The following is a 26,455-nucleotide window of genomic DNA, read 5'->3' on the forward strand; positions in this document are numbered from 1 at the left end:
GGACAGTGTCAGGGTCACTAAAACACACAGTTGGGCTGGGGAGTGGGAGGGGAGGAAAGCCCAGTGCAAAGACAGGAGTGCATTGGCAGCTGAGCTCTGTGTGGGAGCCATGCCAGCACGCTCCATCCTTTGGTCCTACGTGGATACAGAACAGGAAGACAGTATGAGGGTATGTTTCTCCTCCAGTGTCTCGACTAAGGAGCAGGATTTGCAATGAAACCAAAACTGAAAGTGGAGATTCATCATGCCCTGAGTCTGAAGACTGAGTTAATCCCTAAAACATACAACATAAGGATGGGCCAAAGGCACTGGCTTCCAGAACCCTCCCCTGGACCTGGAGAGAGGAAGTCTCAAGGTATTCCAAGTCTGGGGCAGAGGGACCAAGTCCAGGAGTGAATTCCTCCCTGCTCCTTCTTGCCCTGGGGAGCTGCAGCTCTGGACAGAACTTGCCACCCCTCCTACTTTCTCTGTGAGCTTCTAGGGACCTGAACTCAGGAGCTGCATCCAGCCAAGTGAGAATTGTGGTTCAGCATCCCACAGAAGTGCCCACACTAAGTTGTCTACTGGCAGCCATGGAAAAAAGGAAAACAGGCTGAAGTCAGTCCAAGAACAAAAATGCTGTGGGCTTGCGTTTGTAAAACTACCAGCCTTCAGAACAGGAATCCTGTTCAGTGTTCTATGAAAACTTTAGAAGCTATAAACTTAGAGCACCACTAACACATACACGATCCTGTTAAAAAGCTTTCCTCATCAAATACACATACATTTAAAATAGAGGTGTGTGTGTATGTGTGTGTGTGTGTTAAAATTAGTAACATAAAAAATATGATGAAGTATATGACTATTGCCAGGCTAAAGAGTTAAGTGCTTAATTGGCATAGAAGCTCTTGTTATCCCAAGAACACAGGGACATTCACATTCACATCCACAAATTGTCAAGTTCTCTACCAACACTGATAGCAGAAAGCTTTCCCCCAACTTTTACACAAACACAAAAAAATAAAGATGGGAGAGAAGTCTCCAGGAAAGGTCCCAGCATGCTAGCATACTTCTCAGAACCCCAGTGGCCAACCCACAGATGACACAGAGGCAAAAGACCCACTAAGACGATGGTGGGAGGTATTTCTCTCAATTTGGAACACCATTGAGAATTTCTAAGAGTCGGGCTGTTTAAAGGGACCTTATCACCTAGAAGGAAATGAACACCATTTCCAACATTCCTTAAATAGAAGTGTAGCCTCACTCTGATTGGTGTTAAGGCTGAAAATGGGCCCAGGCCCAGAATCCATTCTATTCTTTGCTTCAAGCCCACATGGGTAAACAAAGAAAGTGAGCTTACAACTAGCTATGCCTGGAATATTTCCGATGAGGTTATCAAAGCTGCCTCCTTGAGGTCCCTGAGGGCTCTAGGGTAACACTGGAGCCCTTTAGTAAGCATCTCTGATACCTCAGCAAACTCAAGATACTTAACAAACTCAACAAACTTCCTAGCCTAGGAAGCCCCCATATCTGCTGCTTCTCAGGGCACAGGTCACCACTTTTCCAGGGCTGGGAGAAGGAACAAACTTTTCATTCTGTTTCAGCAGCAAAGGAGAAGTGGGTTGACTGAGAGGGCCTAGCTCAGATGCTCCTGAACTAAAAATAAAACTAGACGTGGTATTTGAGACGCAGCTGAAACAGCATCAGTCTGAGCAGAACTGGCCATGAGCATCAGAAGAACTGGGTCTCAATGTTCCCTGCCTGGACGGAAGCACAAGGAGCTTCCCTACACGACCCAACTGCCAGCTTTGCTAAAACGACCTGATACCTGCAAACCATCGCCACAGAATGAACCCCAGCAACCTAATGAAAGCTGACCATACACAGACACTAAACAAGTCATTAAAAAAAAAAAAATGGTTATAATAATTTTTTAAAAAATCCCAAGCAGGGCAGGTTCTTCAATGGGTGGGTCGATGTTGCACTGTGTGCTCCTCCGAGCTGAGAGGCTGCCCAAGTGCCCTCAGGTGGTCTCCAGCACGGAGGCCTCTAGCTCCAAGGCTTCCGTGGGCTCCTCGTAGTCTGACATGTAGGACTCCAGGCTCTGCCTCGCCATCAGCTCCCGCCGTGCCTGCAGCCGCTCACAGCGTGGACAGCTTCCGGACTTGAAACAGACTTTATGATAACATGCTTTACACTCTGGGGTGAGAAGAAGAGAGGGCACGGGGACACCCAACATTGTCACAGACTGGAAGCAGGTCCCTTCTGTAGCCCCTCACCACAGCTCAGTGCCCAAACACAGGGGACCACCAAATAAAACCTAACTTCCCCTTCTTCCTCTCCTCCTCCTCCTCCTCCTCTTCCCCCTGCCCCCTCATTACTACTACTTACTACTACTATTGGTTTGCACCCACATCCAGTGGTGCTCAGAGCTTGCCCTGGCTGCATGCTCAGGGATCACTCCTGGATACTTTCAGGGGACCATACGAGGTGCCATGGTCAACTGCATGCAAGACAAGTGCCTTAAACCTATACTATCTCTCTGCCCCTCAGACCTAACTCCTATTAAAGTCCTCACCTTCACAGGTCCGACATTTGTGGAGTTCAAAAGGAAAGATGATGTCATCCTCATTCTGACAGAACTCACAGATGAAGCCCTTTGCTTGGCAAAGCTGGAGGGGAAAGACAAACAGCGGAATGAGGCCCAGCATGCTGAGAGCAGACAGAAGGAGACTAGAAGTGTGGGAGGAGCGAAAGGGCCAGAGAGGTGAGTGGACTCCGAGGGGCTGTCCTGGCCACAGGAGGGTCAGAGCCCAGGCCTGTGTGTGCAGCATCATGACACAGCCCACGAGGCATGACTGAGAAACCTCAGTGTCAGAATGGTTCTCAACGAAGAAACGAAGAGAGGAAAGTAACAGAGTCCCACTCTCAAGAAAAAAAGAAAAGGTAAAGATAATTGATGCTATTATCTATTTTTTGGAGTCAACAGAATTGAGGCTTACCTCAGAGAGCAAAATATCTTTGGTGACAGGGACTGAAACGGAAAAGAAAGCCAGGCCCCCGTCTCTGATTCTAATCCAGGGTTCTCCTCCCGGAATAAGGCAATTCTCTCCTGACAATCTGCCATCATTCACCTGGGGCAGTGCCAGAATTAATTCCTCTTCTAGTTCTAGGTGCTGTACACACTGATGAGTTAGCTGTTCGCCAGCCCAGGAAGTAGTACACCTGTCCAGTTTCTCTCACAGAATTCACAGGCCGCCTCAGCCTCCTGGAACTCAACAGTAACAACTGCCCGACTCCCTAGCCAAGATTCTGTTCCCTGCTAACGTGACTCCATTACCATGCAGCGCTCTACGTGGGCAGCCCCTGTCCTGGCAAGCTCGGCAAGCCGGGGCCCCAGCTCCCCCTTCTTGGTGGCAGTGAGATCATTCAGTGAGTACAGGTGGAGATCCTCAGTGAGGTGGCCTGGAACTACGTCAAAGGAATCCAGAAGCCTGGAGGAAAGGCGGGGCGGGAAAGGGGATGGAGAGTGAGCGCCTCTGAGTGTACAGCAGAGCAGAAGACCTGTCAGGAGGCCGGAGAGGGAAGACAGGCCTGGGCAGGGGCCTCTGCCAGCCCAGTGTCCCCTCACACTACTGGGGGCCTCTCTCTCAGCCCAGTGTCCCCTCACAATACTGGGGGCCTCTCTCTCAGCCCAGCATCCCCTCACACTAGCGGGGAACACCTCTCTCAGCCCAGCATCCCCTCACACTACTAGGGGCCTCTCTCTCAGCCCAGCATCCCCTCACACTACTAGGGGCCTCTCTCTCAGCCCAGCATCCCCTCACACTACTAGGGGCCTCTCTCTCAGCCCAGCATCCCCTCACACTACTAGGGGCCTCTCTCTCAGCCCAGCATCCCCTCACACTAGCGGGGAACACCTCTCTCAGCCCAGCATCCCCTCATACTACTAGGGGCCTCTCTCTCAGCCCAGCATTCCCTCACGCTACCATGGGGCCCCTCTCTCAGCCCAGCATCCCCTCACACTACCCGAGAATCCCTCTCTCAGTCCAGAGTCCCCTCACACTACCGGAGGACCCCTCTCTCAGCCCAGAGTCCCCTCACGCTACCAGGGGCTCTCGCTCCCTTCAGAGTGAAGCATGCCAGCTCGCAGAGAGCAGAGGGCCTGCCCAGGGGACAGACCCAGACCCAGTTACTGCTGGGGTTTCTCAGTTCTCACTTGTGACATCTCTACAAGATCCCCCCACTTCCCATCTCTGCCTGCCAAGCCATCTGCTGCTGCACAGCCCTTCCAGAGCTGACCTCGCCAGAGACGCTGGCCTGCAGGTCGGACTTACTCTTTGGCCAGCCGGCACGTCTTGAACATGTTCTTCATGTGATACAGCTGGATTCGCAGCAGCTGAAGAGAAAGACCGACATGGTGGTGGTTGGAGGGGTGCAGAAAGGAAGGGAGAAATACCATTAGGCAGTCTAGCACCAGCCAGGGAGACAACTCGAAGGGTTGGAGCCCCTGATCAATGTCGGCCACTGCCTGGCCCCTGCAAACCACTAGAAGGGGCCCCCAGGCACCACTGGGCATAGCCCCGCTCTCCCAGAAAAAAAAAACCGGAACCTTTAAATCCTGGATACAGAAACCAGACATGGGGAAGCCAGAGTTGCACTCTTCTAAGTGACCCTTAGTCAGAGAAGCTCCCACTGTCCCCCACTAGATTGGCCTGTCCTCCTCCCTGTGGGCCTGGGTCAGCCTGTCCACCCCACTGTGGGCCTGGGTCAGCCTGTCCACCCCCTCCCCCGTGGGCCCGGGTTGGCCTGTCCAAGCACACATCGGGGTGTGAGAAATCTGGCAGGTTCCCCCCCCCCCCCCCCAGGCCCTCTTCTCTGTTCAATAAGGCCATTTTCAAGAAACCTGGCCTTTGTCATGAACACTGGCCAAAGCTTCGGAGTTACTGAAGGGGGTTGGTGCAAGATCTGAGACACTGGCCAGACCAGTAGTTAAGAATGGCAAGAGAGGGGCTGGAGCGACAGCACAGTGGGTTGGGCATTTGCCTTGCACACGGCTGACCCAGGTTCGATTCCCAGCATCCCATATGGTCCCCCGAGCACCCCCAGGAGTGATTCCTGAGTGCAGAGCCAGGAGTGACCCCTGAGCATCGCCAGGTATGACCCAAAAAGAAAAAAAAATGGCAAGAGATCAAAAGCACCCAGAGGAAAGAGGATGAGACACTACAGCTCTGACACGGTGACCCTGGGCAAGCCCGCAGAGGGAGGGCGCCTCTGACTCGGCCTTTCCCGGGGTCCTACCCGGACTTGACTGAGCAGCTTGACCTTCCGGTAGAGCGCACTGTTGATGTCCTGCACGTTGAAGAGCGGGTCGTTCCAGATCTTGAGGAGCAGGTCCTTGGAGAAGTTGCTGACGCAGTACTTGCTGAAGTCCCACTTGCGCAGGATCCGGCTGGGGATGACCACTTGGGCGTTCTCATGGCAGCACTGACAGAAGTACTTGCCCAAGTACTCACAGTACCGCAGCCGCTTGATATAATCTAGAAAGACCAGAAGACCAGCAGGCTGACTGTGGCTCCTCCTGAGAGCCAGCAAGGCTATTCACGGCCCCTGGTGAGAGAGGACACTCACCTGGGTCGGTGCGGATGCCACAGCCCGCACAGCGGTAATTCTGCTTGGCCACAGCGATCTTCCTCCTGAGGAAAGAACGGGGAGGTGGTTGGCCGGCAGACAGACAGCGCTCAGACACGGGATTCTGCCAAGCCCAGGAGGGACCTATAGGGAGAAGGCAACGGGTGGGAGCTGCCAGCTGCAGGCCCCTGACTAAAAAGAACTGTGTGGCTGATGTGACACTCTGATAACCAGAGGCTAAAGCCATTTTCCCAGGTTGATCATTGGCAAACTCACGTGGGAGCCGGATGGACATTAAAAATGATCTGAGGCCGTGGTGGCGCCCACTCCAGGTTCCCACGGACACGGATGCGGAGCTTGTAGATGTCTGCATGCTGCCCATCATCCGGTGAGATGGGGAGTGAGTCAGGGATGGGCAGGAGCTAAGGAGAAATGAACAAGGAGATCTAACACGAACAGTCTGACAGAACACGTGCATCATGTTTCTACCACAGCAGACTGAAATACTTTTCAGGAACACTGTAAGTAAGGCTTTAGGGCAGTGTGGCCTCAAAACAAGCCACGAGGCACCAGGATACTGCAAGCAAGGCCCTTGGGGTCCAAGAAGCGAAAAAACAGAAAGAAACAGCATCCCAGTGTGATTCTACTGCTGACCTTGCCGTGTCCCAGCCACTGACCAGGCCAGGGTGCTCTGTGCCCTGTTCCACTGCAAGACAAAAAAGGGTCTGAACAATTCACAATCCATGATTGCCACCTCTCGGTCTGACTAGGGGGCCGTCAGAGGGAGAGTGAAGCCACTGTCTGTGGCTCTGGGACAGTAATGAAAAGTCTAGGCCTCACGCGTGCATTCACATTCATTTAGCACACACAATGAGCGGCTTCTCTGAGTGAGGGGGAAACAGGATCATTACAGGCGGGACATGTGACACGTGTGGGCATGCTCAGAAGACTCCCTGCTCTGGGAGCCCGACACCGAGTGAGGAAGAGTGCTACAGCATTTACCTTCTGAGGGGCTTCGTGCTCTGCAACTAACCACTCGAGCTCTGAGGCTGCCGGCAGCTGCATGCCCTCAAACTGCTTCAGGAGCCCCATGGCCACGGCCTCGGCAGAGGTGGAGTGTGAGAAGCAGTGGGAGCTGGAAAGAGAGACACAGAGAGGCTGGGCAGGAAGAGACAGCACTGGCCATCAGGCTCTGGTACCAGGGGCCCCAGCCTGCCTGGCCTTCTTACCAGACACTGTATACAGGGAGAAAGAATGAGGCACTTAGCCTCACCCCTGAGGCAGGAATCCACCCTGGAGCACTATTCCCCAGCTCTGAATCACTTCCCTGCCCTGACTGGTAAAATAGAAAGCAAAACCAGTTTGGGGGAGGGGGAGGGAAAGGCTTATTTAAAGCTAGTGAAAAGCTTGTTTTAAAATATCTTTAAACAGAAGTGAAGCCCACCCCAACAGAAGCCCGGCAGCTGCAAACTCCAGAACCTAATCACCACCATGCTCACGGCCCACCTTCACAGGCTCTGGATGAGGCCCTCTTACATGGGAACAAATCCACTGAAAAGCCCAGGTATGCGGGTTTTGTGACTGAAACTTCCAGTCTCGCACCAAGCCAGGAATAGGCCGTCTCCCTGCATCTCACTCTGCTTTGGGCAGCCTGGCAGTCATGCCCACGAACTGCCTCTGAATGCCATATAAGCTTATGGCCATAATCCAGAGACTCAGAAATAAATCTCAAAAGAGAGCAACATGCTCCAGACCCCCAAATCACCATCCAATTAAAAATTTAACCCCAGTGCTATGCTTTAGCACTAGAGAAAACTGTCGTCCACGGGAAGGGACTGAACAGGACAGTGAGGCGGAAGGAACTCAGAACTGTGGTCTCTGCACCATGAATGGACTAGTGGGGACCCTGGGCCTCCCTTCCCAACACCTGTTCAGCGGAAAGGAATTTACCCGGGAGAGGACTGGCAGCTCAACTTCATGCAAATGATCAAATGCTCAAATTCTCAAGGTTCTCAAATTCTCAAATGTCTGTTGGTTCTTATTGATAGCCTCAGTGGATAGGCAGAAGCTTTTCCAATCTGAGAAGTGGCTTGGTGCTTCTATGCCATTAGAAAAATCTGGACACAGGAAGTCATTTTCTACCAACCAAACCTGTGGGTGAAGTTATTTTTTCCCATTTTTTGTAAATGACAGAAACGGGTAGGTTTTATGTTGCTTCGGTCTCTATTAACTCCTATGCTTTCTAAGACAGCAAACCACATCCTTACTGGATCAGAAAGGACCTTCTCCAGGGTCTAATCATTTCAAAGTGATGTCACTCAGTCTACTTGATCTGGTCTTTTCTTTCAGAAAATTTCAGGAACCCAACCAATTCACTGCCTGGGGCCCACTACAACTAAGTTAGCATGAGATTTCACCCCTTGTGCAGGCAGGGTCAGTGCCCTTTTGTCAGCATGAAGCAGCTCCAGAAGACCTAATCTTCAACCATTCTCCCTTAAAGACAGGGAAAGGCCCTCGGCAATGAAACTTAGCTCAACAGAACTTCTGGGAGGAAAATCCTAAAACTGACCCACCCTGTGGACACAAAAAACAGACCTTCAGCAGACCCTGAGGAGGTTGGACCCCTCCCCATGGAGTTCCTCAAACCCTTGGACCTCTCCCTTAATCTGATTAAAATGTGACCCAGCCCTGAGAAGACTCCAGAACTTCCAGATCAAGACAACCAGGGAATGAAGGGTTGGGTATTCAAGCATTGTATAACTGAGATTTAAACCTGAAAACTTTGTAACTTTCCACATGGTGACTCAATAAAAAATTAAAAAAAAAAAAAAAAGACAATCAGGGAAGAGCCTACAAAAGACACCTTGAACAAAGGAAGGGCGCGCATATGCACATATGCTGCTTGCGCCCACATGGCTGAGCACATGTGTTGCCCGCATCTCCCCTCTTGAGATGTGTACTTTCATGCTTTCGTGTCCAATACTAGGATTTATGTAGGGGCTCTCTCCGCCCTTGGAGAAGCTCGTGTTCTCTCGAGTGCATTACACACACTCTCTCTCTTTCTCCCTCACACACACCTTAAAAATCCTCCAAATAAAATCTATTTATTCACACACACACACAAAAATTTAACCCCAGCTCTAGCACCCTACTTAAAATTTTAGAATTTCTGGAGCAACATCTCATACTTTGTGCCACTGCTATACCAAGAGTAGCATACCAGATATGATGGAGTGTAAAGTAGAAGACAACCCATGTTGATAAATATATATATAAATATATAATATAAAAAATAAAATATGTAGAATATATAAAATATTAAAATGTGATATAAAATTTATAAGTATATTATATATATATATATTCCACTACCCAGCCACCACCACGCTCCAGGCCACTCTCCGGACACTTGGGTCGAACCTCACGCACGAGTGAAGCCCCGCAAAGCCAGGTAAGCAGAACTTTGTGACCTTGAGATCTAGGTTCAACGAGACCTAGAGACCTAGACAAGATCCTCTGTCTGCCTCCAATCTCTGGCATCTGGGCATCTGAGGGAAGGGTCCAACCCAGATGCCCCACTCTACCCAAGCCAGATAAGTACCTCACTGGCTGACCCTCACTACATCCACTACCTAGCCACCGCCACACTCCAAGCTGTTCCCTGGACCGTGCAGCCGCTTTGCAGCTGTGCGACAAACCATAAAACATTTAATACCTATTATTCCTGCACCATATTTGATAGGGTTCAAATTTGGTGTGAACCATGGTAACACCTCTAAGGGTGATTGGAGGCTGCCCTAAAAGCCTCTGTCCCTCTTGGAGAGCCCGGCAAGCTACCGAGAGTATCCCGCCTGCACGGCAGAGCCTAGCAAACCACCCGTCGCATATTCGATATGCCAACAACAGTAACAACAATTGGCCTCATTCACCTGTCACCTAAAGAGCCCCCAATATATAATATATATATAAATATATATATTAGTACACAAGGCTTAACCTGTAAAGATATGTTAGTGATCTCTTATACAGGGGTTTAATGGCTCTAAAGTGATATACAACAATTTCACATACTTTCCTCTAAGAAACTTTTTGATCATTTTTAGTCAATTATTTATAACAAATATTACAAAATAAATTATTCAGCATCTGCCTCTGGGGCAGGATTGGGATGTGGTGAGTAAATTTTAAATAATGGTGGTGTGAAGGTGTAATGGTGGTGAGTTTGGTGTTGAAATATTGAATGCAATAAATTACTGTGAACAACTTTATAAAAATAAAAATTTAAAAAGTAACATTTTTTAAAATAATAATAAAAAAATAAAAAAGAAGTGAGTAACATTGCTTTGTGGACTATCACTTGAATGAGCTGTTATTTTCCCTACTTGGGTCTATAACCAGAAACACATCCCACCAAACTTCATAGGCAGAAGCCATGACCCCTGGTCTCCTTGCTGATCCCTAGACATAGAGATGACCTACAGACTTCTGTTCTCGTCAGTCAGCAATGAAGGGGCCACCTCCACACAGCCCATTCTGCACTGTCCCTTGGGCTCCCACCCTTGGCAAGACCCATCACTTGAACTAGCCTTCTGGTAAATTTAGATGTCTTCATCCACAGTCTTTCCCATCTCTACATTAAGAACCCACATATCCCAAGGTTTTATTTTCTTAAAAATATACTTACAAGGACTGGGAAGAAATGAAGGACTTGCTGTTTGGGACTGTGTTCCTTCTGATGTCAGCATCTAGACGGAAACCAGTGGGAAGGGGAGCAAGAAATGGGAGAGCTTTAGTAAGGAAGGGATATCAGTGGAGGCCATTCACAGGTATTTGCATCTAGGCAATAGGGCGGGCACAGGTGTTCTGCTCTATGCAGTGTAAGAGCAGAATCCAGGCAAAGCTCTAAACACATTGGAATTGGGCTGTTAAAGTCACAACCTGACTGAGTTAGTGACATTATACATACACAGAGACAATCAGAGTGGCTACAGATCCAGTGGAAACAAACTCAGATCTGGTGCAATACAGTGAATGAGAAAGGAAAGCACTCAGGGCACATCCTTTACAACGCACAGGCACAGGAGAAACACGACAATCTCTCCATCTTTCTCTAAACCTCAGCTCTCTTACCTGAGAAAGCTACAGAACAAGAACTCTAGCTAGCACTCTCTTTTCCTCCTTCTCTCTCTCTCTTCTTCCCTCCCTCCCTCTCTTCTCCACTCCCCACCCATCTCTCTCTCTCCCCCTCTCTCTTTTTTGGCTTTTGGGGTCACACCAGTGATGCTCAGGTGTCAGCCTGGCTCTGCACTCAGGAATTACTCCTGGCGGTGCTCGGGGGACCAAATGGGATGTCAGGGACCAAACCCAGGTTGGCTGTGTGCAAGGCAAACGCCCTCCTGTACTGCTGCTGTACTGTTGCTCTGGTCCCCTATCTAGTTCTTTTTTATATCAACTGATGCCTAACACAGAGCTTGGAACATGAGAGTTATTTATATAACATATAATGTGTATGATATTGAAACTGTGCTTCTAACATCTCCCTACTATTATTACCACCTATAGTGCTTGAGGGAAAAGGCCACATAGAAATATTTCCTTCCTCTCTGGTGGGGCAGGGAGAAAAAAAAAAAAAAACTCCTGTCTATGGAGAGCAATTCTGGAAATGCGTGGGAACAAACTTTCATGAAGATATTCACATGGTTTGACCTACAGTAAACCGTGGCTGACTTTCTAAAGCCTATTTCTGAGAAGAGATTTTGAAGAGTATTTCTAGTAATGGCATGCCTGAGTGTCCAGAAATTTCTACCCCAATGGTTTCGATGGGAATAATGTGAAATACAGCGTCATGTTCAAGGCAAACAGTCTATTCATGTCATGAAAACAGACTGATCTGGAAGTCTCATTCCTCACTCTCTACCTCCAGTGCAACGAACCTCCCTGCCCACTCCAATCCACACAATGGGCGGTAATCTGACACGGGTCACCCTCACTTGGCTGTGGCAGCTCAATTTTCCGGCATGTTTCCTTTCTACATACATATATTCCCTATATCCCGTTAGATTATAAAATCTCCTTTTGAGGAAATGATATTGTCTCATTCTTCTGCTGGTGCTTTAATAGTTAACACAGTACTCTGAGTATAAGCACATACTCAAAAATTTTCCTTACATAGCTTCAAAACTGTATACACAAGAGAGTAGATGGAAAGCTGATGAGTTTTCATACATGTGCCAAGCACAGAAAAACTTAAAACAGGAACAAAAATTCAGACCAGTAATTAATAAATTCTCTTTTTATTTAACAAAGAAGTTCATGTATATCATAGTTTTTACCCAAACTTAAACCACTAATATCCATATTCTGCTAATTGTCTAGTACAGTTGAAATACTACAAGTGGATAAAATTAAAAATTGGGATGCCTCCGAGTGAAATGAGTCAGAAAGAGAGAGACAGACATAGAAAGATTGCACTCATCTATGGTATATAGAATAACAGAGTGGGAGACTAACACCCAAGAACTGTAGAAATAAGTACCAGGAGGTTGACTCCATGGCTTCGAGGCTGGCCTCACGTTCCGGGGAAAGGTCAACTCAGAGAAGCGATCACCAACTACATTGTAGTCGAAGGCCATGTGGGGGAAGGGAGTTGCGGGCTGAATGAGGGCTAGAGACTGAGCACAGCGGCCACTCAACACCTTTATTGCAAACCACAACAGCTAATTAGAGAGAGAAAACAGAAGGGAATGCCTTGCCACAGTGGCAGGGTGGGGTGGGGGGGAGATGGGATTGGGGAGGGTGGGAGGGACACTGGGTTTACGGGTGGTGGAGAATGGGCACTGGTGAAGGGATGGGTTCCCAAACTTTGTATGAGGGAACTATAAGCACAAAAGTGTATAAATCTGTAACTGTACCCTCACGGTGATTCTCTAATTAAAAATAAATAAATTAAAAAATAATAATAAAAAAAAAAATTGGGATGCCTCCGGACTTTAAGCCAGGCTGACTTCACTGGGGTGTCTCAGATGGAGGCAGGCATCGTCCCTCCACCTGCCCCCTAAGGGCCCCCGTGGCCACCAACTTCCCGAGCCCAAAGAGAAGTGCAGGTATGCGGGTTCACTGACAGCAAACTCCAGGCCTCAAGGGATAGGGGACAGACCAGTCCTTCTAAATCCCTGCCCCCATCGAGCCCTGGAGGTCACACCCACAAACTGCTTCTGGCTGCTACTTACGCTCCTTAACAGCCATGATCAGAGACACACAAAAGAATCCCCGAACCAAGCAACTCGATGGAGAGATTTCTTCAGATCCTAATTATCTAAAATTTTATAATTCTAGGACATCTTATGCTATTCACAACAAGCATTACGAAAGAGAGTATGGGGGAGGTTGTCTGCCATAGAGGCAGTGGGAGGGGTGGGAGGGGGGGATACTGGGGACCTTGGTGGTGGGAGATATGCACTGGTGGAGGATTGGGTGATCAATCATTGTATGACTGAAACTCAAACAGGAAAGCTTTGTAACTGTGTCTCACAGTGATTAATAATAATAATAATAATAATAATAATAATAATAATAGGGGCTGGAGTGACAGCACAGTGGGTAGGACATTTGCCTTGCACGCAGCCGACCCGGGTTCGATTCCCAGCATCCCATATGGTCCCCTGAGCACCGGCAGGAGTAATTCCTGAGTGCAGAACCAGGAGTAACCCCTGTGCATTGCCAGGTGTGACCCAAAAAGAAATAATAATAATAACAATAATATTAACATCCTAAATTAAAAAAAAAAAAGCAATGTGGAGTTCATGCACAATTCAATCAGCTTAATCAATGGCTGAATAAATAGCAGTACTCCTACATTTCCCTCTCGGAGAGTCTGGCAAGCTACCGAGAGTATCCCGCCTGCACAGCAGAGCCTGGCAAGCTCCCTGGGGTGTATTCCATATGCCAAAAATAGTAACAAGTCTCACAATGGATACGTTACTGGTACCCGCTTGAGCAAATCGATGAATGATGGGAGGACAGTGCTACTCCTACATTAAAAAAATAAATGGGGGCGTGGAAATAACTCTACAGCTTAGGCACAGGCACAAAGCCACACGTCAACCCCCAGTGCACCAGCACCCACCCAGTAAGTTCTGACATGCCTGGCGGCTCAGAGTCAGTGACCCCAGCACCGGTCATGATGCAAGCTTGTAACTGCAGGGGTACAACCCTGACAAAAAGGAGAACCTAAAAAAAAAAAAAAAAAAAGGAGAACCTGAAGGTGTGTGGGCAAAATCACCAGGAAGGGATCCCTCGCTGGCCCAGAAGAGGGTGAGCCTGAAATTTGCTAAAGAAAGCAGAAATGTCCCCCTAGACAGCCCAGTCATACACAGGAAGACTCCCAGGGCTATACTAAGAAGTTTTCTTCCTCAGCAGTCTCCACTGTAGTATCAGTCTAACCAGTTCATCTTTTCTTTATTTTTACATTTTTTTTGTTTTGGGGTAACACCTGACGGTGGTCAGGAGTTACTCCTGGCTCTGCACTCAGGAATCACTCCTGGTGGGCTTAGGGGAACATATGAGATGCAGGGATGGAACCCAGGTAAGCAGCATGCCAGGCAGGAGTCCTACCCACTGTCCTATCTCTCAGGCTCCACCAGCTAATCTTTTCTAATAAATTTACTTTCCTCTCATTTAAACTGCCTCATTCTCCTGGTAAATTCTTCTAAACCCACCACGCAGACCCAGCAGGGCCCATTTCGAGTCCCTCGGCCTTCAGACCTTGATCTTATCTCAGAAGTGGAAGGACAAGGCCACGTTCCACAAATGCCCTTTGGGAACTGAGCCTCAGCTGTATCTTTCTGGCTCTGATCAGTTCAGACACATTATTAGATTAAGGGGGTTCCAACACTAGGCAAAGTCCTAAATAAAGAGAGCAGAGCCTATGAGAGAAAATTAAGCAGTAAAGAGAAGAGGAAGCTATTCGACAGACTTCCCCTTAGGAAGGTCTGGATGGCCACCTGCCAAGTGGAAGTCAATGTAATTATACAAATTTTTATTCTTTGCATTATAAACAAGTTTTTTATTCCATCAAAGAACTGATCTCATGTGCCCCATGACTGGAATGAAGCTATTACTGCTGAGTGAAAAAAGTGACAGAAGAAAAAAACTTGCAGGTTCAGACACTGATATTGAGATCATCAGTGACGAACTGATGTAAACTCCAAAGCCTAGCAAAATATATAAAATGTTTAACACGATAACAAGGCACAGGAAGAGAACCAACTTCAGAAATAACTCATTGTAATGATGCTGGTTTCCACCCGCTGCCCTTTGAGCAAGTATGGTCATGTACAACACTTTTAGAAGTCATTTTCTTTACTTGCAAGTTCTAAGGGAAACACTTTAAAATGAAGACCCACAATTATTCTTGTTTTATAAAGAGAAAAAATCATTTAAAAAGGGGTATGTAGGGGGGGAAAAGGGTGTGTGGGGGAAGGTCAGAAAGTTAAGAGAGCAGGTAAGGTCCTTGCTAGGACCTGGCTCAATCCCCAGCTCTACATATAGTCCCCCAAGCACCACCCAGAAATGATTTCTGAGTACAAAGCAGAAGTAAAGCCCTGAGAACCACAGAGTATAATCCCAAAACAGGAAAAGAATGGGGTGGGGGGATATAAACAAGAGAAACTATCAAAAATCTAGAAAGGCATCATAGCAATGGGAGAAATATATGCATGTCATAAAGGGTTAATATTCAAAATATATAAAGAACTCACACACTTAGCAATGAAAAAGCATGAAATCCTGAAAAGAAATTGGGGAAAGTCCTGAAGCGATGGATTCTGAACCAGTCACACGGATGGCTAGTGCACACACTGCGCGCTGGGCACAGCGGCCACCACACCAAGTGCTGGTGCTGAGCGCCGCGTGGCAGTGGTGTGCTGGTGTGCTCTGGAACAGATGCTCTGTGTTCGGGACCCAGAAGAGGAACTGCTGTGTTGTAGTAACTCTAATTTTAATTGTGTTGTCAGCTCGTGCTAATGGAGCTTGCTGGGTGCAGCACTGGGTGGGTGCGAGGGCAGCTCTGTATGCAGAGGGCTGGGAGGGAGCTGGTGGAGGGAGGGTTTCTCCTGCTCTGCAGGGACTCCAGTATCCGCAGTGCATCTTCCCCGGGGGCTGGGGTGGACCCGAGTTCCCTAGCAGTTTTCATGATCAGCTGCCCTTGGCATCTCCTCTGTGAAAGGCCTGGCACCTCTCCTGAATGGCTTCCTTCAGACAAAGAGGACGGTTTCCCAGCAGGATGCTGACAAGCCCTCCCATGAAGAGTCCCTGACATCTCGACCCCGGACAACGGGAGTGCCTGCCCCACCAGCTGTGGCCTCCTGAAAGGAAGAAATCAGAACTTAAGAAAAGGGATTCATTCTGTTAAGCAGAGTAGATTAGACAGTTGCAGAGCAACTGAAAATAGACAAAGTCCTTGAGATTATGCTTAAATAGTTCAATTTTTCTAAGTTAAGGGCTCAGAGGAACTTCCCAGGGACTCTCAGTAGCAAACATCACATAAGGTGATCAGAATAAGGTGTGTTTCTACAAACCTTTAGAAGAAATCAGGAAGGGAATTCAAGAGAAGAATAATGTCATTTTTAGAAAGAATTTGGTACCATTAATAAACTTCATTGAAGCCAGAAACATAAAAAGGACAGAAAACAATAAATGTGTAAACGAGCTGCAAATTATACTTCCATGAAAAAGATAATCTGTGCTCAGCAAGAAAGTCACCATAATAAAGAGAGGTTTGTTCTTATTACTTTGTGCCAATCCCAATGAGTTAAGACTGTGTGTTAAAAGAAAAAGAAGGCTTTTGTTTTTGTTTGTTTGAGAGGTGGGGGGTGGGGGTGGGGAAGTGGTGCTCAGGGCTTACTCCTGGCTCTGTGTGCTCAGGAGTCACCCCAGGAGTGCTTGGGGGACCACACGCAGTGCCAGGGATCAAACTAGGAGAAGAGGCATGCAAGTCATTTCAACTTTCTTTCTGCACTCAGAAAAAAGTCATTTTTCAGTTGAAAACATTTTATATTCTTGTGTAAAACTATATATATACACATGTATATAAACACACATACATTTACACATGAAAAACTTTTAAAACATAAAAAGTATAAAACATATAAAAAGACATAAAACTCTTGTGTTTTTAAGGAAAAACCTGCAAGTCCCAAAATGTGAGGTATAAGAACACTAGAAAGCAGACAGGCTATGCCAATAAATACTATAGTGAAACAGTAAAGGATTGTTGTGAGAAACATATTAGACACCAGATTACAAAATTACTTTGCATGATTTTTTTCTCAAGCAGGATAAAGATGTTAGAATAAATAATAGAGAAAAAGGTAACTAAATGACTTATTTCTCTAACTCTCAACCCACTATTGATTATATTGTATTCTAATAATAACACTAACAATTAAAAGGAACTATGTTAAAAAATATCTTGGGTTGTTGATTATTGATTTTATGTTTTAAAATCACCTTAGTAGAAAATGCCAATTTCATTCCTCTATCTACAGAGCCTACTTGTTTGGAACACAGACAAACGATGAAGGCCAAATCCTGGGCAATCAATCCTAACGGTATACAAAGTACCCAGAAGAGATAGCTTTGACTGTAAATCACAGGAAGCCTCATACCATTGCTCTCTGAATAAGTAGCAGTGATTTAAGTTATAGGTTTAGACTAAAATTTCTTTACCTGCTATTCCTTTCAAACTGTCCCCCACTTCCATCAGTCACAATGACTAAGTACACAATCTACAGTTATCACCGTAGAGAGATTCAGTATGGATAACCCCCGGAGGTGGATTATTGGGATCATATGGGGAAGAAGAAAAGGAACATCGGAATTGCTCCTAGTTGGCTTAAGATCATTTCCAACTAGTCCTTCAGAATCTGTGGTCCTAGTAACCTTGACAGATATACATGACGAAGAATATACAGAAGCGGTGCCAACTTTTACTCACACACATACATTTATAAGCACACCCACACATCCAACACAGACTACCTGAAAACATGGAGGCCATTGACACTGAGAGTCCAGTCTTTGACATGGGAGTCAGGTTAGATCCTTCGCTACCATCTGTGTAACGATTGTAAAGGAGGCCCTTCAGTATTCAGGCAGGAAGCAAGCCGAGGAGACTGACAGTTTTATACCATGTTTCTGAAATCAAGGCTTGACTTTGGCTCCAAAAGATAAAAATAACTTTTACATGCTCATAAAAGTACCTCTGCAACTTGAGAGACAGAACTGTTTCTTCCCCAGGTGACTCTAGTCATCTAAATGTCCCATGTGTTGGGTCCTATCCTACCCAAGCAATGCCACTAGCATCCAAGTAAGCCATGCATAGGGGGTGAGCTTATGTCCCTCAACTCTTTGTTTGTTGCATGGATGCAGGAGAATCCCTATGACTTGTGGGACTAGATTCATTGAAGGCTACACTAGTTTTATGCAACTGCCCCCACCCCCAGATTAGAACCCCAAGGAGCAGTTTTATTACACATGGACAGGGAGAGTTGTGGCTCTGCTAGGCAGGAAGGTACTTCATAGACTGATATTACTGCTCTATTTGAAAAAATTATTTTCCTCCCTTTTTCACTTTCTCTCTTCAATGACTCTTTTTGTCCTTTTCTTTCAGGACTATAGTAATGTTCCCTTTAAATACTTAGGAGTAATTTCTATTGTATCGCAGAGCATAAGAGAACAGAATTCTGATTTCATGTAGGTAGAGGTCTTCAGGAGCTCCTAGCAGAAAGGAGCAACTGGAAACAAAGCGTCAGGGTGAGTGTCACGGGAAGCCTGCACCCCAGAACAGTTCCCACCAGTGTTCTTTCCACATCCACTCTTAGACCACCATGTGGGGTTGGAACCATTCCCGGCAGTGCTCAGGGCTTTCTCCTGGCAAACTCAGGGGGGGCCATATACGATGTCAGGATCAAACCTGGGGTCATCCACATGCAAAGCAAGTACCTAAAACCTGTTCTCTCTCTTCCACTTAAATTTTCTGGGGGGAGTTGGGGGACTATCTCGACTACTTAATCTTGGGGGAATTGTGGAGGGGTCACACCCACAATATTCAGAGTTTACTCCTGGCTCTGCACTCAGGAATCACTCCGGCAGGCTCAGGGGAAGATACAGGATGCCTGGGACTGACCCGGGTCAACCATTGCCGGGCAAACCCCTCCCCGCTGTGCTATCTCTGGCCCACCACTGGCACTTTAAAGGGGTTGTTTCTAGCAAAGAATGACTTCACTTACAGTAGTAACAGAGCATGTTAAGGTCCCCAATCGAGGGAAAGTTTCTCAGTCTATGCTCCCAAAGCAAAAGCATAATGAAGAACATCTGCTTCAAAAAACAAAGCAAATGAAAGCTCTTGAAACACTTGATCAGGTCTTACCTTGAATTTCAAACTCATCAACCTCATCAGCAGAGCCAGAGTCAGAGAACTGGGTTGAGTCACGTGAACTAAACTGAGAGCTGCTGGAAGTGACTCGAAAGCCTGTTGTTAAAAAATAAAAATAAATGAAAATAAAATTTAAAAAATGAGAACCAGAAAGAGGTCACTACTACAGGATCCTAGTGAAGAGGCCTGCTCTGACCGCGACTGTAGAGGAACTGCAGCTGGGACGGTGGCGGGGAAGCCAGCTCTTCAGCTGATGGCTCCCATTCTACTGATGAAGTCGGGGAAAGTAGCATGTCAGCAGGAGGCACCGTCCTCTCTGGAGGCCACGTCTGGGACTTGGTCTTATCAGGAACCTACTTTTTTTTTTTCTTTTTGGATTATACGGAGAGATTCTCAGGGGTTACTCCAGGCTCTGCAACTCAGGAATCACTCCCGGCAGTGCTCAGGGGCCCATATGGGATGCTGTGAATCGAACCCGGTTGGCTGCGTGTAAGGCAAACTCCCTACCTGCTGTACCATTGCTATGGCCTCAGAAGAAACCTACTTTTAAAAAGTCAGTCATGACAGAAAATGGATGGTATTCTAGAACTCTGGTCTAGTATAGAAAAAAAATTTGAAAGGAAAATAGGAAAGTTGTTGACAACAGAGGACTCCTGGGTTTGGCTATAATGTCTTATTAAAACCAAAAAACTGTTTTTTTAATAATGGTGGGTGAGGATCCAGCAGGCACGCAGAGTCCAGAGAGAGCCCCCAGTGGGGTGGGGGGGTGGGGAATCCTGCAGCCACTCACTGCCGTGCTCGGTCTCCTGGTACACAGGGAGCAGGTTCTTGGTGCGGATCTGTTGGCGGCGAAGGCGGATCTTCTGCTTCAGCTCCTGGATCTCCCGATCACTGTCCTCCTCCCCATCCTCTTCCTCTTCCAGGCACTGACTCATCATGTTGCACTTCATCAGCTCAATGGCAGCAATCAGGGACTCTGAGATGCTGAAGTGGGCATTCTCCTAAAGCAGGAAACACCAACAAGAGGCACTAAACATCTCACTGGCCACAGAAGTCCCTCCTCCTTGGGGGGTCATTCTAAACCAGCCCCTCAGGTGGGTGCCTGAAGCCTGAAGCTTGCAACCTTATATATCCTGTTTTTTCCCTATACACCCATGTTATAAAGTTTAATTTATAAATTAGGCATAGTAAGAGATTAATGACATGAAAGGTTTTTTAAAGAATAGTCATAAATAATATACTGTAATAAAAGATGAATTTCCCAAAATAACTTATCATATACAATATTTTCAGGCCATAGTTGACTGAAATTGCTGAGGAGAGCTGGAGACCCTGGATAAACAGGAAACTGTTGCACTGTAGCAATGTTGTTCATCGATTTGCTCGAGCGGGCACCAGTAACGTCTCCACTGTAAGACTTGTTACTGATTTTGGCATATCGAATACACCACGGGGAGCTTGCCAGGCTCTGCCGTGCAGGCGGGATACTCTCGGTAGCTTGCCAGGCTCTCTAAGAGGGACGGAGGAATCAAACCCAGGTAGGCCGTGTGCAAGGCAAATGCCCTACCCGCTGTGCTATCGCTCCAGGCAACTAATGGATAATATTAGAAAGCAGAGCTCCAAGACCTGCTTTTATTCAAAACACACAAATGAAAAGTTTATTTCTACTATGAGAAGATTAATGGCCAGAAAACCTGTTCCATATTCTCTTTGCTCTCTACATGGCTAAGCCTGATTCACATTCTACATGAAAATATGACAGAGAAGTAGTTCTGGGTTATATATCTGGGTTTTTTCTAAAGTTATATACCTATACACATAATATAAATAAAATGTTTCAAAATAAAGTGACTTATAAGCCACAGGTTGCAATAGGCTTGGTTTTGTTGTTGCTGTCATGTTTGTTTTTTAGTTACAAATTCTTAGGGAAAAATGTAAAAGTAGATTCTGGAAAGATTTTTACCTGAGGTCAAGAGAGAAACAATCACAAAGCTTGCGCTCAGTGCCTCTCTAACCAAAGCAGCTTGGAGACAAAATCTGTAACAGTTTTGGACTCAGCGAGCTCTCCAGAGATGACCTGTAAGCCTGCCTTTACTGTAAATTTCTCTTCATTCTTGCCTGTACAGCATTTTTCAACCGGGGGCCATGAGGACCTTATGCACTCCCAGGAGATTCCAAGGGAAACACAGTTGAAGATCTTGTATGTGAGAGAGCCCAGCGTAAGGGTGGAGCAGGTCGGAAGGAGACCATGGCCCACACTGTCACTGCTGTGTTCTCAGAGCCCCATGAGGTCAGGACGGCCCCGCCCTCAGGCCACCCTGAGCCGGTCCTCACCTTTTCCAGGTCAGCGCAGCTGCCAAAGTCTTGCTCAGACAGGTAGCTGATGAGAGACTGTCCCTCCGAGGGTCTCCGGAACATGCCTTCCCCCGAGCACAGGTGCTGGCCACTCTCTACGGAAAGGGGACGGACTCTGTAACAAGCGTGCTCTCCGAGAGGGGGGAAGCTCCTTCCGCTACAGACCCCTAGCTTTTCCCGTACCGGCTGGGGAGATGTGCACCTGCAGGAAGCCTCCGAATCTCACGACCCTCCAGCACCAAGCCTCTTGGCTGAGAAGGGTGAAATAGTATGGAGAAGCCTAGAGATAATCCTCTTACCACCTAAATGTAAAGACAACATACTGGCCCTCCTACCCCACACAGAGAGAAAAAACAAAAACCTGGGCTGAGTCAGAAAGGAAATAAATGGTTTCCTCCTGTGGATAATTTCCAAGTGGAACCTATCTTCGGATATTTAAACCCCGACACCCAAAGCCTCTTTCCAAGATTCCTCTCGCTCAGATAGCCAATCACCTTGATTAACAGACACACACTGAAAACAGCTGTTGCACCATAGAGGGTGGGACCCGTACGTGACAAATGAGTCAAGAGAAATTCGGAGCAGTGTGAATTCTTGCAGTGGGGGGAAATAATGCCAGGGAGGATGAGTCTGGAATATTGTACCTTCCACAGAGCTCGGGCCTCAGCAGCCACAGGGGAGAGCAGGAAAGAGACTCAGCTGGAGCTCTGGCCTTCCTAGCGCTCACTTATCATACTCCACAGGCCGAGAGCTGGGCATGCTGGCTTCACTGCTCTGGCCAGAGTAGGGCAAGGGGCCTCTCAACTTCGGCTTATCATGCAGGATTCTAGTGACAGTGACCACCAGGAAGTAAAAACACACATACAAGGTGAGTAACAGATACATTCCCAACCTTGGAGTTTTCCACATTTCACTGCTCCCGTTCCCAGTGCCCTCCCAGACAGGAGAGAGGTGGCACACAACTTGGGACAGTCCAAGAATAAAGGGACACATGGAGGAAGAGGATGGGAAGTCAATATAGTCAAAGGGCAGAAGGAAAACCAGAACCCAGAAGGCAACACACAAAGGAGGGAAAAAAAATCAAAGGCGCTGTCCCCTTTCTTTCTCTATCCTGACCACGATACTCTGTGAGTTCCAAGAATATCAGCCAATTTCTACCCTGCTTGACCAATTTAGAAAACTATCTTCTGATGGCAAAACAAAGAGAGTGACACTGATACTTTTCTAACACCATGATACCAGGTTTTAAAACAGTATCACAAAGGCCATACTCACTAAGGAAATACTAGGCTATAGCCTCTCTCCAAGCTGAACTATGAGGATGTTATGCCCACAAATCCAACACACTTCTGAGTCGGGAGAACAAGAACAAATTACCAGCAAAGATCTTACAAGCATCAAGCAGTGCTACATAAGCCAAGAGTGAAAACCTTCTAACAGGGCTTATGGGACAGGAGAAACTGACCTTCTCTGAGGAAAAACAAAATGTCTGGTGACAGAGTCAGGTGGCAGCCTGAGAAACGAGCAGGATGTGTCAAGAGCACAACTTGGGATGCTGCATCCAACCCATTTCCTTGACAGAATTCCCTTGCCAGATATTTCTCTCGCCAAAATCGCCACTACACGGTAAGAAATAACTCTTCTTAGGTTTCAAAGACCTTTAGTCCTACCAGAGTTCTGCTCCTTAGTACTGAACCGGAGACAAATCAGCACTCACTAAACATCTTGTTAAACATCCATGACTTTGAAGGGACTTTAGTTGTCCCCAAACTACCCAACACACACTCCAACATTGTACCTTACTCCCTCACAACACAGTTGTCTTGACTGTCCACAATAGGACAGTTCTAATTCTTAGAATTTTCTTGTACTCACTTGAAATCTGTCTTGCTTACAAGTTTTCATTTCCTGACAAACAATGCTCTTCTAAATGAGGACACAGACTTATTTCCCTTTAATCTCCTCTCTCCTAAGCTAGTATCCCTGGGAGCTTCATTCATTACCAGCCTCTGGTTTCCAGCCCTCCCTCACCACTGTTTTGCAGACACTTTCTAGACCTAACATATCTGTGAATGATGGTACCCAAAATATGCATGGTATCCATGCATGGTATCTGTGAATGATGGCACCCACAATGCACAATGAGAACACCACTGTGAAAGCGAAAAAAAAACAGACTTTAAATGACTAGAAAACTGTGCAACAGCTAGGATGGAACAGGGCAGGGCTGTCTTACAAGGTAAGGAAGCTGGGTGAAAGAATAAAGGAAACTATAGGCAAGACAAAAAATACTCCCCCCCCAAAAAAAAAAATGAAAAACAGAACATGCACTTATATCCAAGACCACAGAAAAGGGAGAGGAGACATTCTGGTGCTAATGCAAGGAGAATCAAGTGATTAATTGTTACTGTTCTGTTAGAAGAAAAATTGTGCCAGGGATTTATCAAGATGCTTAGGACAAACAAAAAGCCTTGTCACTTTTGGGCAGAACAGAATTGGTAAGTCTTGAATCTGCCTCCAGGAAGCTTTTGGGAGACTGAACAAGACATTTGGAAGTTGTAAACAGAAAACACTTTGTGCACAATTTGGTCCATTTTACAGTAAGGTCCAAGCTTCCCAGATGAACCAGACTTCATCTGACACCAGAATGGAGAGGGATGTTGCACAGTGAGAAAGGTGGTCACAGAGGAACAGGAGGAGGAGGGAACAGACAGAAAGGAGAAGCACCAGCTCCCAAACCTGCAATGGGGTCTTCAACTATGATGGTGACACTCCTGGGGCCTCCTGCATGGACAGACAGGCACAGAGGCGAGTCCAGAGAGGGAACGGGAATACAGAGAGTGAGAAAGAGTGAGCTTCTGTCTAATAGAGGCAGGGACCCTGAAAGAGAACCCTAGTGCTGAAGGAGGGACGACCCTTGTGAACAGCCAAAATGACCAAGACCCCTCCCTCGGGCCCAGTTATAGAGGTGTAAGTGTGCCCTGGTGCCTTTCCCCAAGTAGGTCATGAGGTTTCTGGAATCCACATGGCTCTGAGAATGGGGCAGAAAAATTTCCCATGCTCAAAAACCTGTGGCCTGGAAGCAGATGTGAAGAAAGGTTTTAACCCAAGTATCCTTCACATCAAAAGCAGCATATGGGAAGACGAGCATTGATTTGGGAGGGGTCTGTTTCCCCCCAAAAGAGTTTCAGTTAGTCAAATCATATTGAAGGGAAACAGAAACAAAAATCACTGAGATATTTCAGAGGAGGGCCTTAACTCTCATCTTTCTAGAAATTACCAAGAGAAAGAAATGGCAGCTTCGGTTGCTAAAGAATCCTTATATTTGTGGAATTTTGGAAGTATTTTATTCTGGGTGGGATTTGTCACCCTCACCTAGCTCTGAGTTCAGACATACAGGTTGTACTGGCTGTTTGTGCAGATTCTCCTACAAATGAAACCCAACCAAGCCCTGCCAGATACCATCAACACAGAAAAGATAACGGCAGGCAGCAAAGGAACAAAAGGCACCTTCCCCCAGCCCCGAGAGCAAGCAGTCCTGTGAGGAACCTGTGGCCTGGGCCTCTACCCACTGCCCGGCCAACAGAATTAGTGGTGGAACAACCAGTCCAACCACTCACTAATTCACGTCACTGTACCACACTCACTATGCCCCTGATTTTAATGAGGAAGCCCTATTAGTATGGCTTTTCCTCTCTCGTATGGTATGATATCCTAACCAAAGTTCTCAGAAATCATAGGGAGGGTGACATTTAATGGAATTATTTAGGGTGGCGGTTATGGGGACCCACACCCAGTGGTGCTCAGGGCTTACTTCTGGCTCTATGTTCAGGGATCACTCCAGGCAGGGCTTTGAGTACAAAAGATGGAACTGGGATCAGCTACATGTAAGATAGGTGCCTTAACCCCTGTACTACTGCTCTAACATGTAATTCTTTTTAATTCTCCTGACAAATGTAGTTAAAACTTAAACTATGATGAGTCACACTAAGCTCTACTGCAAAGGAACTGCTGAAGAATCCAGGACAGGGGCTGGAGCGATAGCACAGCGGGTAGGGCGTTTGCCTTGCACGCGGCCGACCCGGGTTCGATTCCCAGAATCCCATATGGTCCCCTGAGCACCACCAGGGATAATTCCTGAGCGCAGAGCCAGGAGTAACCCCTGTGCATAGCCAGGTGTGACCCAAAAAGAAAAAAAAAAAAAGAATCCAGGACAGTGCTTCCTCTTCAGCCATGTACAAAGGAATGGACACATTCTGAGACATTCCTGGGTATGCATAATGTACTGCACTCTACTCTCACTCTGAGCAGGATGCCCATCGTGTCTTCAGAAACCCATCTCTGCCTGCCATCTGAAGATCTTTCAAGACCAACTCCCCACTGTACCCGAGGAAGTTGCCCTGCTGAGCTAGTCACTGCAGTTACCTGGGGCTCCCCTGGACGCAATGTTGGTGTCTGAATGGGAGCGAGTGTGGCATTTCTTTGTTCCACTGGGAACCGTGAGAATCTGTCCCTCTGAGAAGCTGGACCTGCGCAGAACGCTGGGCAGCGGGCTCTGCCCACCTCCCTCCTGGCCTCCGAGGGAAGCAGCAGCAGACTCCAGCTTCTGGGAGATGCTGTTCTCCTCACTGCCGCCGTGACTCTGACAGCGGGCAGTCCAGCCTTGGGGGCCTGGGTTCCCAATGGCCAAGTACTCAGGCCCCTCGCTGGCTTCACTCGGAGACTCATCCTGGCTGCTGACCCAGGAAGTTTCAATGGGGCTGGTCAGGGTGCTGGAGCTCATCTCATGTGGGGTTGAGAGGGAATCCTTGGCTACAGGGGAGGACAGGAGCAGCGCGTCTTGGGCAGTCTGGCCCTCTGTCGGTGAGCTGTGTCCTCTGCTCTCCTGGGGCCTCTGAGGACCAGAGAGGGAAAAGGAAGTAGATCTTCTTTCTAGGGTAGAAAAAAGGGAAAAGAAAGGTGTGATGAAATCCTTCAGTCACAAATAAAAGGCTTCTCCACAAATAAAGACCAAACGCCCTATTGCTTCGAGGGAGGCAGGCCAAATGATCAGCA

The 26,455-nt window shown here is 47.2% G+C and overlaps 1 protein-coding gene across 7 annotated transcripts in view; it reads right to left on the reverse strand.

The window, feature by feature from the left end:
• Positions 1-792: 792 nt before the first annotated feature.
• The window catches only part of RUBCN (rubicon autophagy regulator), a 59,765-nt gene continuing 34,102 nt past the window's right edge, over positions 793-26,455 (reverse strand). For 2 of the 7 annotated variants that reach the window (XM_055126262.1, XM_055126261.1), the window contains exons 7-21: positions 25,826-26,332; positions 24,140-24,184; positions 21,380-21,495; positions 19,836-20,046; positions 19,040-19,141; positions 17,650-17,724; positions 10,295-10,355; positions 6,613-6,745; positions 5,887-6,032; positions 5,611-5,675; positions 5,281-5,519; positions 4,317-4,378; positions 3,320-3,473; positions 2,558-2,651; positions 793-2,178 (exon numbers count right to left, since the gene is read on the reverse strand). In XM_055126262.1, coding sequence (XP_054982237.1) covers positions 2,003-2,178; positions 2,558-2,651; positions 3,320-3,473; positions 4,317-4,378; positions 5,281-5,519; positions 5,611-5,675; positions 5,887-6,032; positions 6,613-6,745; positions 10,295-10,355; positions 17,650-17,724; positions 19,040-19,141; positions 19,836-20,046; positions 21,380-21,495; positions 24,140-24,184; positions 25,826-26,332 — 2,186 coding nt within the window. In that variant the 3' untranslated portion in view covers positions 793-2,002. The remainder of the gene's footprint in view (positions 2,179-2,557; positions 2,652-3,319; positions 3,474-4,316; positions 4,379-5,280; positions 5,520-5,610; positions 5,676-5,886; positions 6,033-6,612; positions 6,746-10,294; positions 10,356-17,649; positions 17,725-19,039; positions 19,142-19,835; positions 20,047-21,379; positions 21,496-24,139; positions 24,185-25,825; positions 26,333-26,455) is intronic. The other 5 variants (XM_055126265.1, XM_055126264.1, XM_055126263.1 and 2 more) reach the window with 4 other exon arrangements.

The sequence above is a fragment of the Sorex araneus genome, chromosome 2 (assembly GCF_027595985.1).
Source record: "Sorex araneus isolate mSorAra2 chromosome 2, mSorAra2.pri, whole genome shotgun sequence".
In the NCBI taxonomy this organism is placed as follows: domain Eukaryota; kingdom Metazoa; phylum Chordata; class Mammalia; order Eulipotyphla; family Soricidae; genus Sorex; species Sorex araneus.